The sequence below is a fragment of the Accipiter gentilis genome, chromosome 29 (assembly GCF_929443795.1).
Source record: "Accipiter gentilis chromosome 29, bAccGen1.1, whole genome shotgun sequence".
Classification (NCBI taxonomy): domain Eukaryota; kingdom Metazoa; phylum Chordata; class Aves; order Accipitriformes; family Accipitridae; genus Astur; species Astur gentilis.
In genome coordinates, this window is record NC_064908.1 from 10,049,471 (window position 1) to 10,067,510 (window position 18,040).

The window sequence follows — 18,040 nt, forward strand, 5'->3', positions numbered from 1 at the left end:
TTATTTTGGGATGAGCTAAGCAGTGAGAGACAAGAGCCCCCCACACGCATCCATTTCATGTCAGACCTGGGGCGTATGTGTCACCTGGCACAGCAGATGGCCCTGGCCAGTAACCGGCACAACCGACTCAGGGTTCAGGTCAGCCTGGCAGGCAGGGACATGCCGACAGCATGAGACGTTTGCCGAGTAAAGGGCGGCTGCAAACAACTACAGCGCCTGCCCTGCTAGAGCTTGGATGTGGGTGAAGGACAAAGATTTATTTTTTTTTCTCCCCCCCCGCCCCATCTCTGAAAATGCCTGAGCACAGCCTGGGGTGACACAGGACATGACTTTGTGGGGACAAGCTGGCAGTCCCCAGGCTCCCAGGTGATGCTCCAGGGGTTGTGGTGTCTCCATACATGGCTGAGGGGGGTTGGCCCTGGAGCTACTTGGGGCTGCAGTGGCCCTGGGGACGAAGGGCAGCTCAGCACTGCCGATGCTCCGGGAAAGACTAGCACTTATTTACGGGTAGGCAGCGGACCTTGCCCTGAGCTCCTGTCACTCATTACCACCCCCCCAGCACAGCCTGGGGGCACAAAGGCAATCGGCAATCACTGAGGGGATGGGAGAGGGGGCAGTTTGCAGCAGTGCTGCTGCTGAGTAGATCACGGGGCAGCCAGCAGAACTGGGGTCCTCCTCTCCCTCTCCAGCCGCAGACGTGGGGCTCCCAGCGTGGTCCCTGGCTGCCCTGGGGGAGCTGGGTGCGGGGTGGGGGACTCTGCAAGGCTGCAGCTCTGCAGAGGATGGCTGGGACATGCCACTGCTGTTGCCTCACTGTGCTTCGTCCGCTGCCAGGTCGGCATCTGATTCCTTCCTCCTCCCCGATCCTGGGGAATGCCAAGCAGCTCTGCTGCCTGCACCCCAGCTGCGCAAGGGGGAGCAGGGAGGGTGCAGGTGGGTGAGCCCCTCCAAGAGCCTTCCTGCCTTCATTAGGGCATCCTTGCCAGGGCCCCCCCTTACTGCACTCCAATTACCAGCTGCTCCCACGTGTGTCCCCCTTGCCGGGTCCCCACCAAAGCAGCCAGCAAGTCCCTGGATGGGACCCGCTGGCTCCTACGTGCAGCAGCAGCAGCTCAACACAAATGCAGAGGCTGCAGCAGGGAAATGTCCCCCGGACTGTGCCAAAGGGCTCACCCAGGGCCACGCCGACCTGGCCCCGCTCTGCCGCTGCGGCACGTCCCCCAGGATTGCGGGTGGCACACCACGCTGCGCACCGGCCACCACCACCAGGCCATGCACGTGACCCGCAGGGACGCTCTGCACGAGCACAGCACACGAGGTGACCCCAGTGGAGGGTTCAAGCTCTCCCGCTGCCTGGAAATCCCCAGCGCTGCTCTACAGTGAGCGACTCCCTCGGAGAAGTCCAAGATCCTCAAATTGTCCCCAGTGTGACGTGGGAGAGGAGGAGGTGATGCCGGGACAGCCGGGCACGTGGCACCTCTGCCACCGCTCCGCAGCCTCTAGCTTTCAAGTGTCCTCCCCCTCCAGAAGGAAAAAGGCAGCAAACAACCACCAGCAGAAACCAGCTGCTTTTTATTAGCTTTTCCTGGGGGGAGGGCTGTGGTGGGACCAGGCTTATCTCTGCATTTTATACTTCAAGGTCAAGAGACAAAAGACCACTGGGATTGTTACTTATTAATGTCGATGGAGAACTACCCACATGCCAATGCACAGAGGCAATGCAGAGCTGTGCCAGGCACAGCCCCAGCCCACCTGCTCACTGCTGGACTTGCGCTGGCTGTCAGGTGGCAGCAACACTTTCTGCTCCCAGCGTGTGTTTTTTGGATGAGGGATCCCACTGGGCTCCTCTGGCCTGAGCGAGTCCCTCGAGTCCCGGAGCTGGGGCCGTTGCAGACTCTCCCCTACAACACCAGCACAAATTTGCGGTCGGGGAGCTCCTCGCTCTGCTCTGGCACCTGCTGCCCATGGCTGCAGCCCCAAACACACTCCTGTGGATCTCCACAACAGAAGCCCCAGACCTTTGTCATGACATAGGTGCAAGGCACTGTCAGCACCCCAGAGCATCGCAAGCCCCTGGCTGAGTCCTCCCACAGGAGATTCACCCACCTGTGGGCAACAGGTCTCGATGCAGGAGCATGGCAATGCCCCAGCCACAGCAGGGGAGCTGCAAGGTCACGGTGGCTTCAGAGATGGCGTTAACTGTGTCCCTGCTGAGTGAGGGGCATCTCTGAAGGCAAATACATTAGCCAGAAAGGAGGGGCCACAGGTGCACCCAGTTCCATCATCCAGTGCTCCCAGGCAAGAGGATGCTGGGTGGGCAGGAGGAGGGGATGCAGATGAAGAGGGAACCCAAGGCAGAGGCTTAGAAGCCATCGGAGAACATGGTGGATGTTGAGACTCCTGGGGGCAGCTGGCAGCCAGCCCAGGGCCGTGCGCAGGGAGAGCAGTGCTGGTCATGCTGTGCAAATGTCTGTTTAATACTGACACAGAGTAGGAGAGGGGCATCACCCCAGGAAGGGGTGACAGAGGCAGTGCCGGGCAGCCTCACCATCCTCCACCCTGTCTAGCCGCTGTGGAAGATGCGGATGCGCTGTGTGATGTCCTTGCGGCACAGCGGGCAAGTGTGCAGCTGCTCACAGCAGGTCTGGCAGCAGCAGACATGGCCACAGGGCAGGAAAATCATCTGGGTCTGGGGGAAGAGACAGAGGTGAGGCCATGGAGAGTGCTGCTGTCCCGTAACACTCATGCCAGCACCACCATACTCCAGTACAGGAGGAAATGGGGCTGGAGAAGATGGGGATCACCCGGGGTGTCACAGCATGGGAGGCAGAGCCCTGAAGCCCAAGCCCCATCCCTGGGCACAGCCCACTGCTGTGTGTGCATGAGGGTCTGGGCTGTGCCAAAAGCACTAGTGAAATGGGCCTGAGGGAAGAACACAGGTCAGGGCTGGACCAAGCAGCCCCTCAAATGCTTCCCACGGCTGCTCTGTGGACAGACTGGCACAGGAGCTCGGCAAGCTCCTTCCCAAGCCTGTAAGGAGCCCTGCCCTGCCATGCCTTCCTCTCTCCTGCAATGCCTAAGCCAGGCTGTGCTCCGGAGCTGGAGGGATGAGCATCCAGGCATTGCTCAGGGCCAGGCTAGGGACACAGATATTGGGGGGATGTGCTGGATGCTGCCCTCACTCCACCCCCTGCTCCAGCGCTACATGTGTGCCAGGGTCTCACCTCCTGCTCCATGCAGACAACGCACTCCGACTTCTTCTCCTCCCACTGCAGCGGGGGAGCCATCAGGACCATAGGGCTTGGAGGCTCCTCAAAGGGAGTGCTGGGTTCTGGAGCTGCAAGGACCTCAGCATCCACCGTCCTCAGCAGCTCTGCAACCACAAGCAGGAATTCTGGGCACTAGGAGAGCTGCCCATCTCCTACCCACCTGGCATGCATGGGGATGGCTGCAGGCAGATGGGCGCTCAGGACTCCAGTGAATGGGAAAGTCAATGGGACCAGCTTGACAGTGCACCCGGAGCTCTGCCAGCACTCCCCGCCCTGCCTCTTCTCCTCACAGACCAGCCCTGCATGGCTCCACTCCCCAAAGGGAGGCATCTGGCCCTGCAGTTCTCTCTGTTCAAGGCTCAGGTACCTGCTTGCGAGCGTATGTGTCAAAGACCAGGCAGAAAAGAACTGGTGGTACCTGGGATCATCTTGGCCACAGCCAGGATATCCTGAGCTCGCTTGAGGATGGCATGCTGCAGGCCAGTCTCCGTCACGCCGATCTGCGGTGCAAGAGGAGGGCTGTTAGCTCTCGGAGGCGAAAGGAGACTTATGTCCCAAAGGGGACACTGTGAACCCTTGGGCCTTGCTGGCAAGACCTGGCCATGCCAAGGGAAGCACCTCCAATTAGGTGTCAAAGCCAGATAAGGGAATTCCACCAGCGCCATTTCTATTACAAAGAGCATCTGAGGCATGTTGAAAGACAGAGCCAAGCTACAGCTCACCCTGCAAGTGCTCTGGGAGAGCTCTCGCTCACTGGGACAGGGCACAGGGCAGCACTGGCACCTCTCCTTGCTGGGAGGTGACACAAAGGAGCACCAACACTCCCTCCTGCCAGACCTGCCATGGGCATAGCCACAAGCACGGCTGGGCTCAGGGAAAGGGCAGGTTCAGTTGGTGGTGTTCTGCATTGTGTATCTGCTGTCTTGTACCTTTTCCAGGTCACTGGCAGTCATGGTGCTGAGTGCTTGCAAGGATATTCGGTGGTGTGCAAAGACTGGCACGTACTGTTCAGCAGACAGCTCAATTAAAAGGTTCACCAGCTGCTGCTCCAAGCCCTCTTCCTGCAAAACACAAGGTGAGCTCCCAGACTTCGCTCTCGAGAACAAACACGGGGACAGGCAGAAGCAAGGCAGGCAGCAGTGTGCTCACTCCTGCCCTCTGCCCTGCTCAAAGCATTCTGCATCCCTGAAGACACTAAAGCTCAAAAGCCCAACAGCCGAGGAGCTCTGGCCCTAGGTGTTTTACGAGCACAATTCAAAACACTGTGTTTTGGGAAGAATAAAACATAACCGTTTTCGAAGCTAACGTCTGCAACAGCACCTGCTTTGCAAACTCAAGCTGATATGCAGCACAGGAAGAGCTCAGTCCTGGCTTAATACATTAGGGCAGGAAAGGACAGGAGTTGCTGCATTCAGACAGATTTACAGGGGAATTTGGGGACCCAAGCAGAGCTGTTTGGGTGCTTAGCCGGAACAAAAAGCCCTGCCTGGAAGGGGCTCAGAGTGTCTCCTCTGCTCCTGGCAAGCAGTTTGACAGTGGGATGGCAGCTCCTGGTGCCAGACAGCTGAGGTGTTGGCTCCTTAGAGACCTGGGCTGCCCCATAACCTCCAACGTACAGAAGTAAGAGAAGGCTGCTGGGCAGCCCCGCTCAGAGCACGATGGGCAGCTCGGGGTCTTCTTTGGCTCGTCAGCCTGTGCAAGGGGTCTGTGCCCTGCTCCCTCCCTTAGCTGAACCTGTGGGTCCAGGCAAGGCTGCCTTCACTCCCCCCCACGCTCTGCAGAGCAAAGCACGGCTACAGTGAAAGCATTAACTGCAGCAACGACCTGGAGTTTGAGGGAGAGGGGCTTCTGGTTCAGCAGGCGCTGGTACTGGATCAGCCAGTAGTTCTCCTGTTTTGTTTCGCTCTTTGCCTCCATTTCCAGCTGAAAAACAAACTCATTCATTCAACAGTCCGAGATAACGTTGCAAGCAGTATTTAGGGTAGCTCGAGTTGGATGTGTAGGAGGGGAAACCAACAGCCTGGGCTGCGCAGGGCCAGTTCAGAGCACTGCGATGGGTACAGCTATGGTAGGATGGACTTTTCTGGCTTTCTGCAGGCTGATCCCACTTTGATCCCCACACTCAGTCTAGGGTTGTGCATCCCTCTGGTCACTTTGCCCCACACACTGGACGTGGTCTCCTGAAGCTCAGGAGAGTCTGCAGGTCTCCAGGATTACAAGGCCACACACAAGGACCTTGTGGGATTGTGATCATCCCTCCCTATGACTCCCTTTCCTGATGGGGAAGATTGATGATGATGATGGTGCCTCATGCTGCACCAGGGAGTGATGCTAACTGTGCCCCCAAGAGCTTACATTAGCACTTTCTGAAGTTAAATTAGTCTCTGGATCTGGACACAACCCCTCAGAGCCCTCCTCTGCTGCCCTTTATCCCCGTGCTGACCCATAGACTCTCTCCCTGCAGCCAGCCCATGTGCCTCCTCATCTAGAGCACCTCATTAGGGGCCTTCGTTACCAGTATTTGTCGCAGTTCTTCTTCCCGTTGCTTCTTTTCTTTGAGCAGCTGCTGCAGCAGGTAGCCGAGTGCTTGGCGTTGCTCTGTGATCGTCCCCTGCAACAGAAGGACTCTGGCATCCACATCTCCATACCATATAGCTTCAAGAAATCACCCTGCCCCGATTTCCAGCAAAGCACTTACCATATCCAAAACAGTCACAGCAGCTGTGGAAGCCCTGTGCTCCACAAGCCCTCAGACCAGCTGAGCAGACAGCCTGAACCCTCTCCTAGCAGCTGGCATGGCAGACCCCAGCTGCACCCATTTCTTTTGGTCCTGCACTGACCATTACCTGGTGGTGCCAACCCCCAGCACACCCCCGGCAGCCCCAGACTGCACTGGCCTGCAGCAGCTCTTTATCACTCCATCAGAAGTTCAATGGCATTACAAGTGTTCATGGTCCCCCTCCTTAACTGAGAAAGACCACCTGAAACTAGGTCTAGAAGCCTGCAGGTATGCAGGACAGGTAAGGTAACAACCAACCTCGCCGTGCCTTTGGAAAGCTTGCTTTCATTGGGGCCTCGCAGCAAGCACTGCCAGGTACCAGGGCAAGGTAAGTGATTGCTGCAGCCACACCGCTGGGATGTGAGGAGCGGTTAATTGTCTCTGGAACGTTAGACCATGTGGCATCTCTGCATGCCTCAGTCCCAGCTAGCTCATATCTGCTGGGAGGGTTGTTAACTGAGCAGAAGCCAGTAGTTATCGGCCACAAGGCCTTCAGACGTCCACGGACAAAGGGACAAGATGTTGTGAAGGGGCTGACCTCCTAAAGAACAACTGTGGGGAAACCTTCACTGATTTGCATCTGGACCCTACACAGGGACAGGGTCCTCTGTTTAAGCAGGAGACAGGAACGCCTGCCTCTCACAGGCAAACCCCACCGTTAGCTGATGCCGTGCCCTGACGGAGGCAGGAAAGCTCTGCTGCGTCAGGACCTCCGCAGAGGTCAGAAGGACAACTAACGACACATGGGAGCTGCTCCAGGCGAGAAACCCAGGCAGCTTCAGCTAACCTTGAGATGAGCTCTCCTGCCCACCTGCACTGTGAACACCCCACTGGGATCACTCTCCCAGAATGACCTCGCAAGAGACCAGTGCAAACGCCTCCCTTTCTCAGGGTGTTTTTCAATGCTTCCTGCTTTCCAATGATGTATCAAGTTCTTTACTAAAGCATCTGTGTATTGGGGGAGGAAGCAACTGTCTGCTGTACGGGAGGTACCCAGCATGACTGCAGAAAAACTTCTGCCGAAGCACTTTGTGGGCACTGTCTGTGCACTGGCAGCGGGGGGGATGCTCAGTCACAGAAGGGAACCTTTGGGCTGTAGACCACCAAATGGCAGGGGGGCATCCATAGAGATAAAGCTGGTTTTGCCTTGTTTCTTAGCATCAGGTGCTGAAGTTGCAAACACACCATGCTGCCAGCTGGGCTGCAGACAGGTACAAGGGCAGAGCTCTGTTTTCTGCACTCGCCTGGAACTCCTGTGGTCACCTAACAGGAATCACCCAAGTCCAGTGTCATTTGAACTACATCTGCCTGGGGCTCCTTGGTCTTCCCTGCATGAACTTCGGGCGGTACTTCACCATCAGGCCTCCAACACTGCAGCGTTATATGGAGGAGCTGCATGAATTAAGGTAGCATAACGCAAATCTTATACTTCTGGGTGTCCAGCACAGGACTCAGAGCCAATCCTGTCTTAAGTCAGTGCTTACCAGCCTGCTGGGTGCACTACCCTTGAAAAGCATATGGTGTTTGCTACTGATTTTGGGCTCACTAAACAGGTGACCTTATCTGGCAAACAGCAAGAAAACAACTGATGCAAAGGTGTAATAACAAAACTTAAAGCCAAGCTGCTTAAGCCAAACTTGATATTCCTCAACATGTGACTGCTGATGAAGTCAGCCCATTGAATGGTGGGATGGTGGGGCAGAGCAGCCTGGGAGACAAGGCTTAGAAATGAAGGGGGAGAGCTGACAGCTGTATTTAAAAACAAAACACAACACAAAAATGTAAGAAGACATGCGATGCACGGCAGGCAGGTGTTTCTGGAACAGCCAAAAGGATCGCAAAATCCTTCCCCACCCAGCAAACCTGGAACTGCCCATTGCTATCAGGGCCAGCTTGTTTGTCTCTCCCCTGAAAATGCATCGAGTTGTTTAAGAGCAGCAGCAATGTTCCCATGTTACCATGACAAAGAGGGTTTTGTGGTGTCCTGTGAGTAAGTACCCTTCTGACTAAGCGCAAAACCATCTGGAAACTGCAAGGAGCAAAAGAAGCAAGTGGAGCTTTTGCGATCCCAGAGCAGAGAGAGGGTGGTGGGGCAGCCCCAGAGCCCTACATACCTGCAGCGTCTCTGTGTCCAGTTCTTGCCTCTTTAACTCCAGCTGTGTCAACTGCAATAACTCTGTTTCTATTAATTTAATCTAAACAGAAGATGAAACATTTTTTACTGACATTTGAAATGACTTTATTTTATGCTCTTTTAAAATGAGGTCTAACTGCTGCCCTGGGAGGGATGGCACTGCAGAGCCGCCCAGAAGTTTGGGAGCCTGCTAATGCCCTTCTGTGATGCATGCTTTTAGGGTCACTCTTTGTCTTTTGCCTGAGGAGCTGTGTTCCCCACTCTCTAGTTGTCTCTCTACTCTAAACACCTTCTGTTCAAGTCTAGAAGCACATTGCAATCAGTTTGTTCAGCCAAACCTTTTGCAGCCACTCTGGAAGGCAGCAACTGATTGTCAAAGTCCTCCTAACACCAGGGCTCAAACTGCAGATCAACTGGGGCAGGGTCCTGGTTTCTAGATGGTCCAGCAGATCCCATAATGATACGTGCTTTTTCAGGTGGGGCAACTGAGACACAGAGAGGTGAAGTGAGTTGCCCAAGATCCCACAGCAAAGCCAAGATGGAAGCCCAGCTCACCTATCTGCCAGGCCATCTACCATCCCCAGGCCACGCTGCTTAATGTGTGCCACTGACCACAAAATCCCTGCTGACACCGGGGCTCTGCAGCAGGCAGTATCCAGGACTCCTGCTCATTCACTGCCTATGCAGGATGCTGGTGAGGTGGGATGGATTTTAACAGTAAAAGGTCCAGCCATGGTATCAAGGAACAAACTCCCTTTGTTCACAGAGCAAGTGCAAGCAAACTGCAGGGCTCTTATTGATGAACTCAAGCAATGGAGAGTTGTTAGATTCATCTCCTGGATTGTGCACGCACAATCCAAAGGTTTCTAGCAGAGACTGGTCACTGAGTGACTCAATGTATTCAAGCTCTTAAGCTTATCCACCAACTGCTGACCCAAGACTTTTCTGCTAGTGTCAGATCATGAGAGGGAAGATTCTGGAGCACCGTGTCAGAAACCAGCCACCCATCTTTGTGCATCAACCACCACTACTTTCTCCACCAGCTCTTGCTCTTCCCCCCGACTATCGCATTGCACCTTCTGCAGAATGGAGCTCAGAAAGGCAGGCCAAGAATGGGAAAGAAAAGGTGAACTTATGGCACAAAGTGCAGTTCCGATGTGCTGGATGGAGATGCAGTGGACTCATGTGGAAACAGCCGCCCTACTAAGTACACAACCTGAAGGAAATCTTAGCTGCAATTGCAGATCACCCCCACAGAGCCAATGCAGGTCTGTCTCTAACAACCACTCTCCAGCACTTCATCCACATTAGTGCTGAGATGACTGAAGCAATTCCACTACTTCCACAAATCTAAAACCTGCACTGACACTCCCTCCTATGGAGCTGGGAGACTGTAGTTTAACCAATACTGCCCAATGCTTTGTTACAGAGCTCTTAGCAATAAAAGAGCTCTTAATTTCCTCCAGACCCTGCTCTATGGTCCCAGCACTTTGATCTTCCTCAGAAGTGTCTCATCGAATGGCGGTATGAGCTGAGTTCCTGGCGGCTCTTTCCTCCGTTGCTGACTCACCTGGTTCCTGATCTGCCTGTGCATAAGATCCTTCTTCACCTGGAGAGCTTCAAAGGCAGCTTTCTGCATCTCAATCTAAGGGACAGGCAAAATCCTGCTTAGTGAGGTTGTTGATGCAGCTGCAAATGGACTAAGAAACCCTGTTACCTTGCAGTGACTCACGTACAAGCACCTAAACACTGCTTCCTCTGGGCAGCAGTGTCCTGATTACACCATGACTTAGATCCCACAGTCCCAAAAGGTAAAACCCACTTTACAGACAGACACAGAAGTTTATTCACGTTCTTCAAACACACATTTTGAACACACTGCATGAACCCTACCTCTCATTTCCAGCAGTGCTGAGCACCCAGGCTGTGCAACAGGGCATGGATGCCCAGCACTTCTGAAAAACAAGCTGCAGAGGTCTCAGGTTCAAAATGAGGTATTCAAAAGGAGCAGAGGCTTTGAAAATGCTTCCTGTAGGCAGCCTGTCCCAAGTCACCCAGGCAACCTCCCAAAAAGACAGGACTTCTGTCTCAAAATCCTCTCTATTAATCACCAGACTAGTTTTGCTTCCCATGGTCTGTGCTACTGTGTCTTCTGAAAATTTGCTGTCTAGGTAAAAAATAAATACATTTTTCTTGCAACCACCCAAGTCAGTTTGTTAGAATACCAGAGATTCTTAAAGTTTATCACGTAGTATTAAATAAAATAACTTTTGCACGCAGCCCAACCACTGCTGCTCCTGTGCTCCTGTAATCCACTCTCGATCCTGCTTTTGCATGCAGTTGCTTTCCCATGATCCCCCCCCCAAGCAGTTTGCTCCCTTGCCTACCTGCTGCAAGATCTGACTAACGGCTTTGTTCTGATCCAGCTGTTGCCAAGCCAGGATTTGCTGGAACTTCTGGTCCATCTCAGCTAGGCTGCAAGAAGATGGATTTGCCATGGAGTTACTGCTGGGTCTGAGACTCTTGATGCAAACAAGAGGAAAAGCAGACAACAGGGAATCCAGGAAAGGTGGAATTTGTTACTGAACAAGGGTGAAGAGCCATGGCACTGCACAGCTGAAAGCTAATAGGTTTAAAACCTCCTTCCCTATAATCAAACCAAACCTGCACCACAGACCAAGCCAGAGCAGAAGCACTGCTGCCTGCATGTGCACAGCTTGAAGTCCAAACAGGGGCTGCTGCTGCCCCAGCAAGCTGCTCAGGTGATGAATTTGCACGTTGGTACTCTGCACTGGAAAGGGTGTGCTGATGGAGACCCAGACAATGTGGCCATATATTGCCTGCACTTGCAGTTAGGTCCATGTCTGTCCACTGCCCTCTGTTGGGCAGGTCACAGGCACACAAGGTTGTTTCTGTTCAGTGCCAGACACCGCCAGATTAAAATTTCTCACCTTCTTGTAAATAGAGCGAGCCAGAATGCCCTCTGTACCTATAGCAATGCGACAAGTCCTACATACACATAAACAGCATCCTTGAGACAGCCCTGGGAGGAGAGGAAAGGAGTTCTGTGCTACAGTTTGACACTGAACTGGCTAACAAAACAGGAAGAAGACCAGTCTAATTTCATCCTCCATATTTAGCAGAATGTATAAATGTAAAAAAGTGATAGTTCATCCAAAGTATGATTAATATGCATGTTCTTGTGGTTAGAAGGTGGTTCATTTAATCAAGTTTGACAGTTTCTTTCAACTGCATTGTCACCTGCTCTTACACAGCTGTCCTGCTGCATTCCAGTGGCTGCAGGAGTTCCTGGGTGTATATATGGGAATTACACTGGAGACTGCTGGAAAGAAAGGGACTTTACAACATTACCACCAGCCCCAGACATCTCCCACTGTACCTGGAGCAGGCCTGGTTGACAAGGTCTTGCCGACGAGACTCGTAGGTCATTTGGATGAGCTTGTTCTTGTAGCTCTCAGCCAGCATTTGTTGCATGGCAGCTAGGAGACAGAAGTGCTGTCAGTCTGCATCAGGAGCGGGTGTCTAGAACAGGCGCTTATCTACCACTGCTGCTACAATCACTTGCAAGTAACAGTGCCTTCTCTCTCATTTTCAACCAGTCCTTGCTTTTTCCATTTCATCCATTCAGAGCAGACTCATTCAGCTGCAAGAATCATAGCTAATAATTGGGAAATTAGCTGAGCAAACTCCACTCTGCCTGTGCTCACATCTCTTCAGCACTCAGAGGAGCCCTGTCACTGCCTACTGACCCTCAGGTGGGCTGCAGCTCTGCCTGTCCCACTGCGAGTAACCCATCCTTGGGGCGACAACACACACCCCATTTCCCTTGAAACCCCTGCAGATCTGTTCCTGGTCATCATGAGCAGAAAAGGCTCCCTTGCACCATTCTTTTTTACTATACACCTCCTGCTTCATTAAACTGATCAGTTAACATCTGTTTGGTACCTCTGAAATATGAAGCACTTTGCGTGTTTATATCCAGTCTCACAAACTCCCTGTGTGACATGCTGTAGCTACACAGGGACCATAGCTTGCACCTCAAGGGGAACCGGCAGTGAGCTGAAGGTGGAAGGAGTGGATCAGCTATGGTACGTGTGCAATGCTAACCCCTGCAGCTCTGCCCCACTGCACCAAGCAACACAGCAAGAATGTGTGCGTGACAGAGCATCTCCCACGTGGTTGCCACTTATTCCATACATCTCCACAGGAACCAGGTCTTTCTTGGACCTTACCACCCCAAGAAGTTGTCTGGACTTACAGGCCACTTCCTTTCTGCGTAGATGCTCCGTCTCCTCCTGTGTTATTGCCATCAGCTGTTCCATCCTTATTCTGTCAAATAAACAAGAACAATTCAGCCACTCCTTCAAACAAGCCCTCCTTCCCTTCTCCTCCACCCACTCAGCTCAGAGCCTAAAAGCTGGGCAGATTCATCCTGCCACCTGCTCAGGAAAGCCATGTGCTCATCAGAGACACAAAAGTCTCGGTGATTTCTTGGTAAGGAACCTCCAAGACTGTGGGAGACAACATAAATTTCACATGAAACCATGAGGACAATTGCTTCTTAGACTGGAAAGCTGATCTTTCTGAGAAACAGAACATCTATGCAACGTGCATACACTCTCACCAAACATGGTGCCAGTCCCTTTTTTTGCTTTCCTTTCTCTTGAGGCTTGACAAGGACTTTAAAGCTGACCTAAGTTAGCAGTGCCACTGAAAGCAGCAGCCTGGCCTCCATTCCCACCTCACCTGTCCTTGTCCCAGGACAAACACACACACCACCACTTAACAGATCAAGAACTGGTGTGGCTGGAAAACCATCTGACATACAAAGGGATTATCTTCAGCCAGGTCAGTGTCCCCATCCAGCTTACTGTGCCACAGCACAAACAGTTGGCTGAAGGGAAGGAGCAGCATATAGGCAGGGGAGAGTTGGGGACAACCACTTTTGGTGGCAAAGCTAGCTCAGACTGTTCGCTGAATAGCAGCATTGCTTTCAATGTATTCCTCCCAGCCTGTCCACATTACTGGACCATCCTCATAAATGCCTTGCTTAACAACAAATGTAGGATTTCTATTAGTCCTTGATAGCGGAATACAGGGTTTTGTTCCCCAACTCCATAGCTAGGACCATTCAGAGATGAAAGAGAGGTAAAATCACCATCCCACAGCATTTGCCAGACTGGGTAAGACCAGGCACATCTAGTCCAGTGTTTTGCCTCCAACAGTGACCAGAACCAGCTGCAGGTATGAGATGAACCTCCCCTGACTTAAGGTGGATTCAGACTGGTGGCTCGGAAAGGAAGGTCCCAGCCCTCCTCCCAGCTTCTTGCCCCTTTTCTAGAAGAGCTTATTTCAAGGAGACTCACCTCTCATTCTCCAAGGATTTCAGAATGTCTGAACTTTGTTTTTGCCTAAAAAAGGATAAAACAAGAGGTTTTCATCAAGCTGAGCAGGACATCCTACTCCCCCAGAGGGCAGAAAATTACTTTGCTTCTCATGCACGGAAGACCAGCTTTAAGCAGGCTGGTAACCTTGCATCAGCACCAGCCCAGCAGGAGATCCAGCAGATCTAGGCAGTGGTACCTTCAAATACTTCAAATTTGCACCTTCCATGAGGAATTCAAATTTTTTCCACGGCACTGCAAAACTCCAACAGCACACATATGTGTGAAACACAATTTTTTAAGGTGTCAAATTTCACTTCCTTTAAATGGGACTTTGGCAGTTCAACAGCAAAGGCACCAGCTACAGACATCAATCCTGACGAGTTCCGTAACACTCAGAAAGGGCAAAATGAACCACTCAGAATGGGACAAAATAACACAAGCCCCCAAGAGAGAGAGATCGCTGCAAGACACCCCGGGACCCTACCTCTTGTTGTCCTCTAGCAGCTTCTGGATACGGCTGGCAATGCCTTGCTCCGCTTGTTTCAACTGCTGCAGCAGCTTCAGGCGTTCCTGCTCCAAATAGCGCTGGTGCTTTGTCAAACCCTCCTCCAGCTTCATCTGGTCCTAGGCCAAAGCAAGAGAGAACCAAAGGAGAAAGTGGTCAGTTTAAGAAAGGCAGTGTCTTGTACAGGGCCTGCCCAGAGAAGACCTACTTCTCTCACTGTCTGCAGTATCTCATCCTTCTGACTGCTGATCTGCTGAACAAGCAGAGCATGTTCTCTTTGCCCCATGTTCAGGCGCCGTTCAAATTCCAGCTTCTCTTGCATTTTTTTTTCCTGAAAGGAACAAGAAGAAAGATGAATGCCAGAAATCAGTAGAGTACTGGCTCTGCTCCTTCCCAAGCAAGAACAAATTCTGGAAAAAACATAAAATGAGGCACAGTAATCCCCTCGACTACAAGAAAGCAAGCCTAATGGCAAACTGGATGCTTGACTAGGGGATGGAACCCAAAAATTGCAAACCCAAAAACTGTGAAGCAGAAGCTGCTTCTCTCTTTATGACAGTCTCCAAACTCCCCACAACTCATTTCAAAGTCACGAAGTCAAAGTCCCTGGGCATCAACCCATACAACTGAAACAGCTGATACAAACCCCCAGAGGGAAGACAAAATTAAGGTCGTGTTCAATTCCAGATGGCAAGGGGACTCCCTTGTCTGAGGACAACAGAGTTAAGGGAGCAGCCAGCTACGAGCAGCTCTAGCCAAGGGGAGAGGTGAACTGCATGACAGGAGCTTCTGATTATTTCAAAGTGAGCCTTGCACAGGGGAAGAGACAAAGACCAGTGAAATAAAAAGAAGAGCAAACTAAAAATGAAGCAAGGTGATGGGAACGGAGGACAGAAACAAGGAACGCTAGGAGAGAATAGGAATGGTGGCACTATGAGCCAAAGGGGCAAGGCAGGAGCCACTGAGGGGCTGGAGTTCAGGGCACGGACATACTGAGCAGTCTGTGCATGGACTGCTAACACACGTCTGCCCACCTCACATGAAAAACAAATTAAGCTTTCCGCACAGAGAGTCAAGAAAACTGCCACCTGGTGTGAAAGCCCCCAGATCCAACTCTGCAAACACAGACTGATGTAAACTGGAACTGCTCGCTCACGAGAGAGACTGCAGCTCATCGCCTGTGTGTGTCAGACAAGTCAGCCACAGACTCGCCCACACTCCCACTTGCCTTCTGCAGTGAGGAGTGAGCAGCTCGGGGTGGGGGGTCTGCAAGAACTCAGTTCTCATAACATTCAGTTTTGGCTGAGAAACCGGCTAAAGGGAGGTAAAACAATAAAAAAAAGTGGAGCTATTCTGCAGACAAAACATTTTCAGGGGTTTGTCCTTACCTTCCTCTTCTCATAATCCAAGAATTTGTTCTGAAAAATAAGCAATATCAGCAGACATTTACTCCCAGGAACAATATTTTATATATATTTTTAGCCCACATTCTATCTTCCCCTAACAAAGACACCAACCAGAGACACAAGAAGGTTAACATAGCCACAAAGTCCAGTCATTTCTCCAGGGTCAAACAAATTTACTTCGTATTTGCTAAACAGCACAGGAATTAGCACAGCTTATCATAATTACATGCCTAGCTTCACATTTCACAGGTAGGGCTGGACGTGCCTTAGCACTTGGCTGGGAATCACAAGGTTTTTCTGCAGTTTGCTGTCCTCCCCCAAAAATGCATGGATTACCATGCTGCACACACCGTCTCACACTGTCACCCCTGTCCCTTGACTGCATCATTGCTTTCAAGGACGAAGATAGTTCTTTACGATGTGTGTTCCAGGAGTCAGCAGTGGTAACACCATCCCCAGCTGTCAGGGAGGAGATGAGCCACCCAGGCCCACAATGCTATGCCTGCTTCTGGGCGCTGATGCTCTCTTGACCCTAAAAGACACATCTCGTGGCAGGGAAGGTGATGAGGGATGATGTGCTAAGTGCTGTGAGATCCACTGATGGAGCAGAGAGACAAATCCAAAACCCTCTTGCACAACTTGACACAAAGTGGAGCCTCACCTGCCACTCGCTCTCCTCCTCCAAGTACTTATGCACTGCCCTGTCCCGCCCATCCACTGATGTTCCTCCTCCATCACTCTCCAGCGTGGGGAGTAGATACTGCGAGGGAGGGTAGTATGCAATTCCACATTCTGGAAGGTATCAGACACAAAACGGGAACATTTAGTGCTTAAAGACCTCTTTGGCAGCATGGCCAAGGGTTGGCTGGTGTGTGACAGTGGTTCCAGCTGTGCTTCCTCTCCCCACACACAGACGAGCACCCAAAAGAGCTCCTTCAGCTCAGGCAGGCTTAACAAGAAGCTCTGAGAGGAGATAGTGCCACCCCATTTCCACCAGGAAGATGATCAAAGCTAACCTGCTCAGAGAGAAATGCTTCCTTCACATGGGTACAGGCATGTTGACTTCTGCAGGGCTGGAAATGTTACTGCCCATATTAAAGTAAGTTCTGACTGCCCTTTTATTTCAGGGATTCGCACAATGTCTGGCAAGGCACTTCCCCTGCATAAAACCTCTTCCAAACCTTCCTATCTGTATTAAACTCAGTGTTTACAAACTCACAGCACATTACCTTTGTCCTCTGAGTTTTCCATCTGGTTTCATCTTTCTCTTAACAAACCATCAGTCTGCAGCCCCCAAGTCCTTTCTCATAGAAAATAAGGGTATAAGGGACCTTGAGTGACTACTGAGTCTATCTTCTTGTCCCAAGGCAGCTATACCTGGACAATGCCTAATCCTCCCACTTGAGAAAATACAAATGAGAAAACGAAATCACAGGGAGATGCAATGGCTTCTTACAGTCACTCAGACAATCTCTGACTCAGATATTCTGGTGTTTTTATAAAACCATTATAAATTTGAGTTTGACAGCAAGAAGCAAGTCTCAAGGAAGGACTCCTGTTTTGCTGTCTACCAGTAAAGACACATAACTCACTGACCAGCCTGCCATGTGTGCAGAGCATCAGAAACCACCCCAAGCAGAGCCAACCCTATGTTCATCCTTCATTAATACAATCTTTGAACATGCCACAGCACCTAATGAGAGCACAGCACAGTCCCCCAAGTTCTCACTACCATCCACAGACTCTTCTGGCTTACCTTTGCAGAGGAACTGCTGAATGGACTCTGTACCTGCACTGCAAATATCAGGTGATGGGTAGGTCATGGAAGAAGCATCCAAGGTCAGCGTCTCCAAAAGAGAACACACAGAGCTGCAGGTTATTCTAGTGGCCCAGCCAGAGTCCCACTGCAGTTATCCTTGCAGCTTCCCCAAATTTCATTTATGGAGTGATAATTTCATGTTAGCCTAAATTCTGACACAAATAGGAGTTTGTATTGAATTTCCACTGGGTGTTTCGACACCTTTCAGAGGTGACTCCACTGTCTCTTACTTGGGAGCTTCTGGGCTTCAGTGGGACATCTCCCTCATGCAGACATGTCTACTTTGTGTTTAAGTACAAGAGGGCACAGCACTTCTTGATTACAGAAATTTTCTACTAATTTCTGTGTGCTGAAGCCCTTAAGCATGATCCAGGGAAGGGATGGTGATACAAAGAACACAGAGAAGAGGGGTACCAATAAGAACAAGTGGAAGGACCACTTCCTGGTTTGTCCTACTGTGGCCACCAAAAGGACCTAACGTTGCCTCCTGTAGAGAAGGGCGTAGCAGGAAGGCCTGGGGAGCACAGGGAGCAAGCACAGGGGAGCAAGCTGCACAGATCCCTCATCTCAGAAACCGCCCAGAAGAGAAGTGAAGCCTAATGCTGTGAGAGCACTTATTCGCATCCTCCATGCTGGTGTCTGAGTCAGCCCCCATTGCCTGACATTTGCACAGTTCAGTACTGACAAGTTTGGCAGCCAGAAGGTAACACATCCATAAAA

At 51.5% G+C, this 18,040-nt stretch overlaps 1 protein-coding gene across 5 annotated transcripts in view; it reads right to left on the bottom strand.

Annotated features, from left to right (window-relative positions):
• Window positions 1–1,553: 1,553 nt before the first annotated feature.
• Window positions 1,554–18,040, bottom strand: part of LRSAM1 (leucine rich repeat and sterile alpha motif containing 1) — a 28,691-nt gene continuing 12,204 nt past the window's right edge. For all 5 annotated transcript variants that reach the window (XM_049832081.1, XM_049832077.1, XM_049832078.1 and 2 more), the window contains 17 exons: window positions 17,258–17,348; window positions 16,163–16,293; window positions 15,484–15,513; window positions 14,304–14,426; window positions 14,075–14,214; window positions 13,570–13,614; window positions 12,462–12,532; window positions 11,583–11,682; window positions 10,570–10,657; window positions 9,753–9,827; window positions 8,163–8,243; window positions 5,785–5,880; window positions 5,094–5,192; window positions 4,199–4,330; window positions 3,688–3,769; window positions 3,225–3,373; window positions 1,554–2,689 (listed from right to left, as the gene is read on the bottom strand). In XM_049832081.1, coding sequence (XP_049688038.1) covers window positions 2,564–2,689; window positions 3,225–3,373; window positions 3,688–3,769; window positions 4,199–4,330; window positions 5,094–5,192; window positions 5,785–5,880; window positions 8,163–8,243; window positions 9,753–9,827; window positions 10,570–10,657; window positions 11,583–11,682; window positions 12,462–12,532; window positions 13,570–13,614; window positions 14,075–14,214; window positions 14,304–14,426; window positions 15,484–15,513; window positions 16,163–16,293; window positions 17,258–17,348 — 1,659 coding nt within the window. In that variant the 3' untranslated portion in view covers window positions 1,554–2,563. The remainder of the gene's footprint in view (window positions 2,690–3,224; window positions 3,374–3,687; window positions 3,770–4,198; window positions 4,331–5,093; window positions 5,193–5,784; window positions 5,881–8,162; window positions 8,244–9,752; window positions 9,828–10,569; window positions 10,658–11,582; window positions 11,683–12,461; window positions 12,533–13,569; window positions 13,615–14,074; window positions 14,215–14,303; window positions 14,427–15,483; window positions 15,514–16,162; window positions 16,294–17,257; window positions 17,349–18,040) is intronic.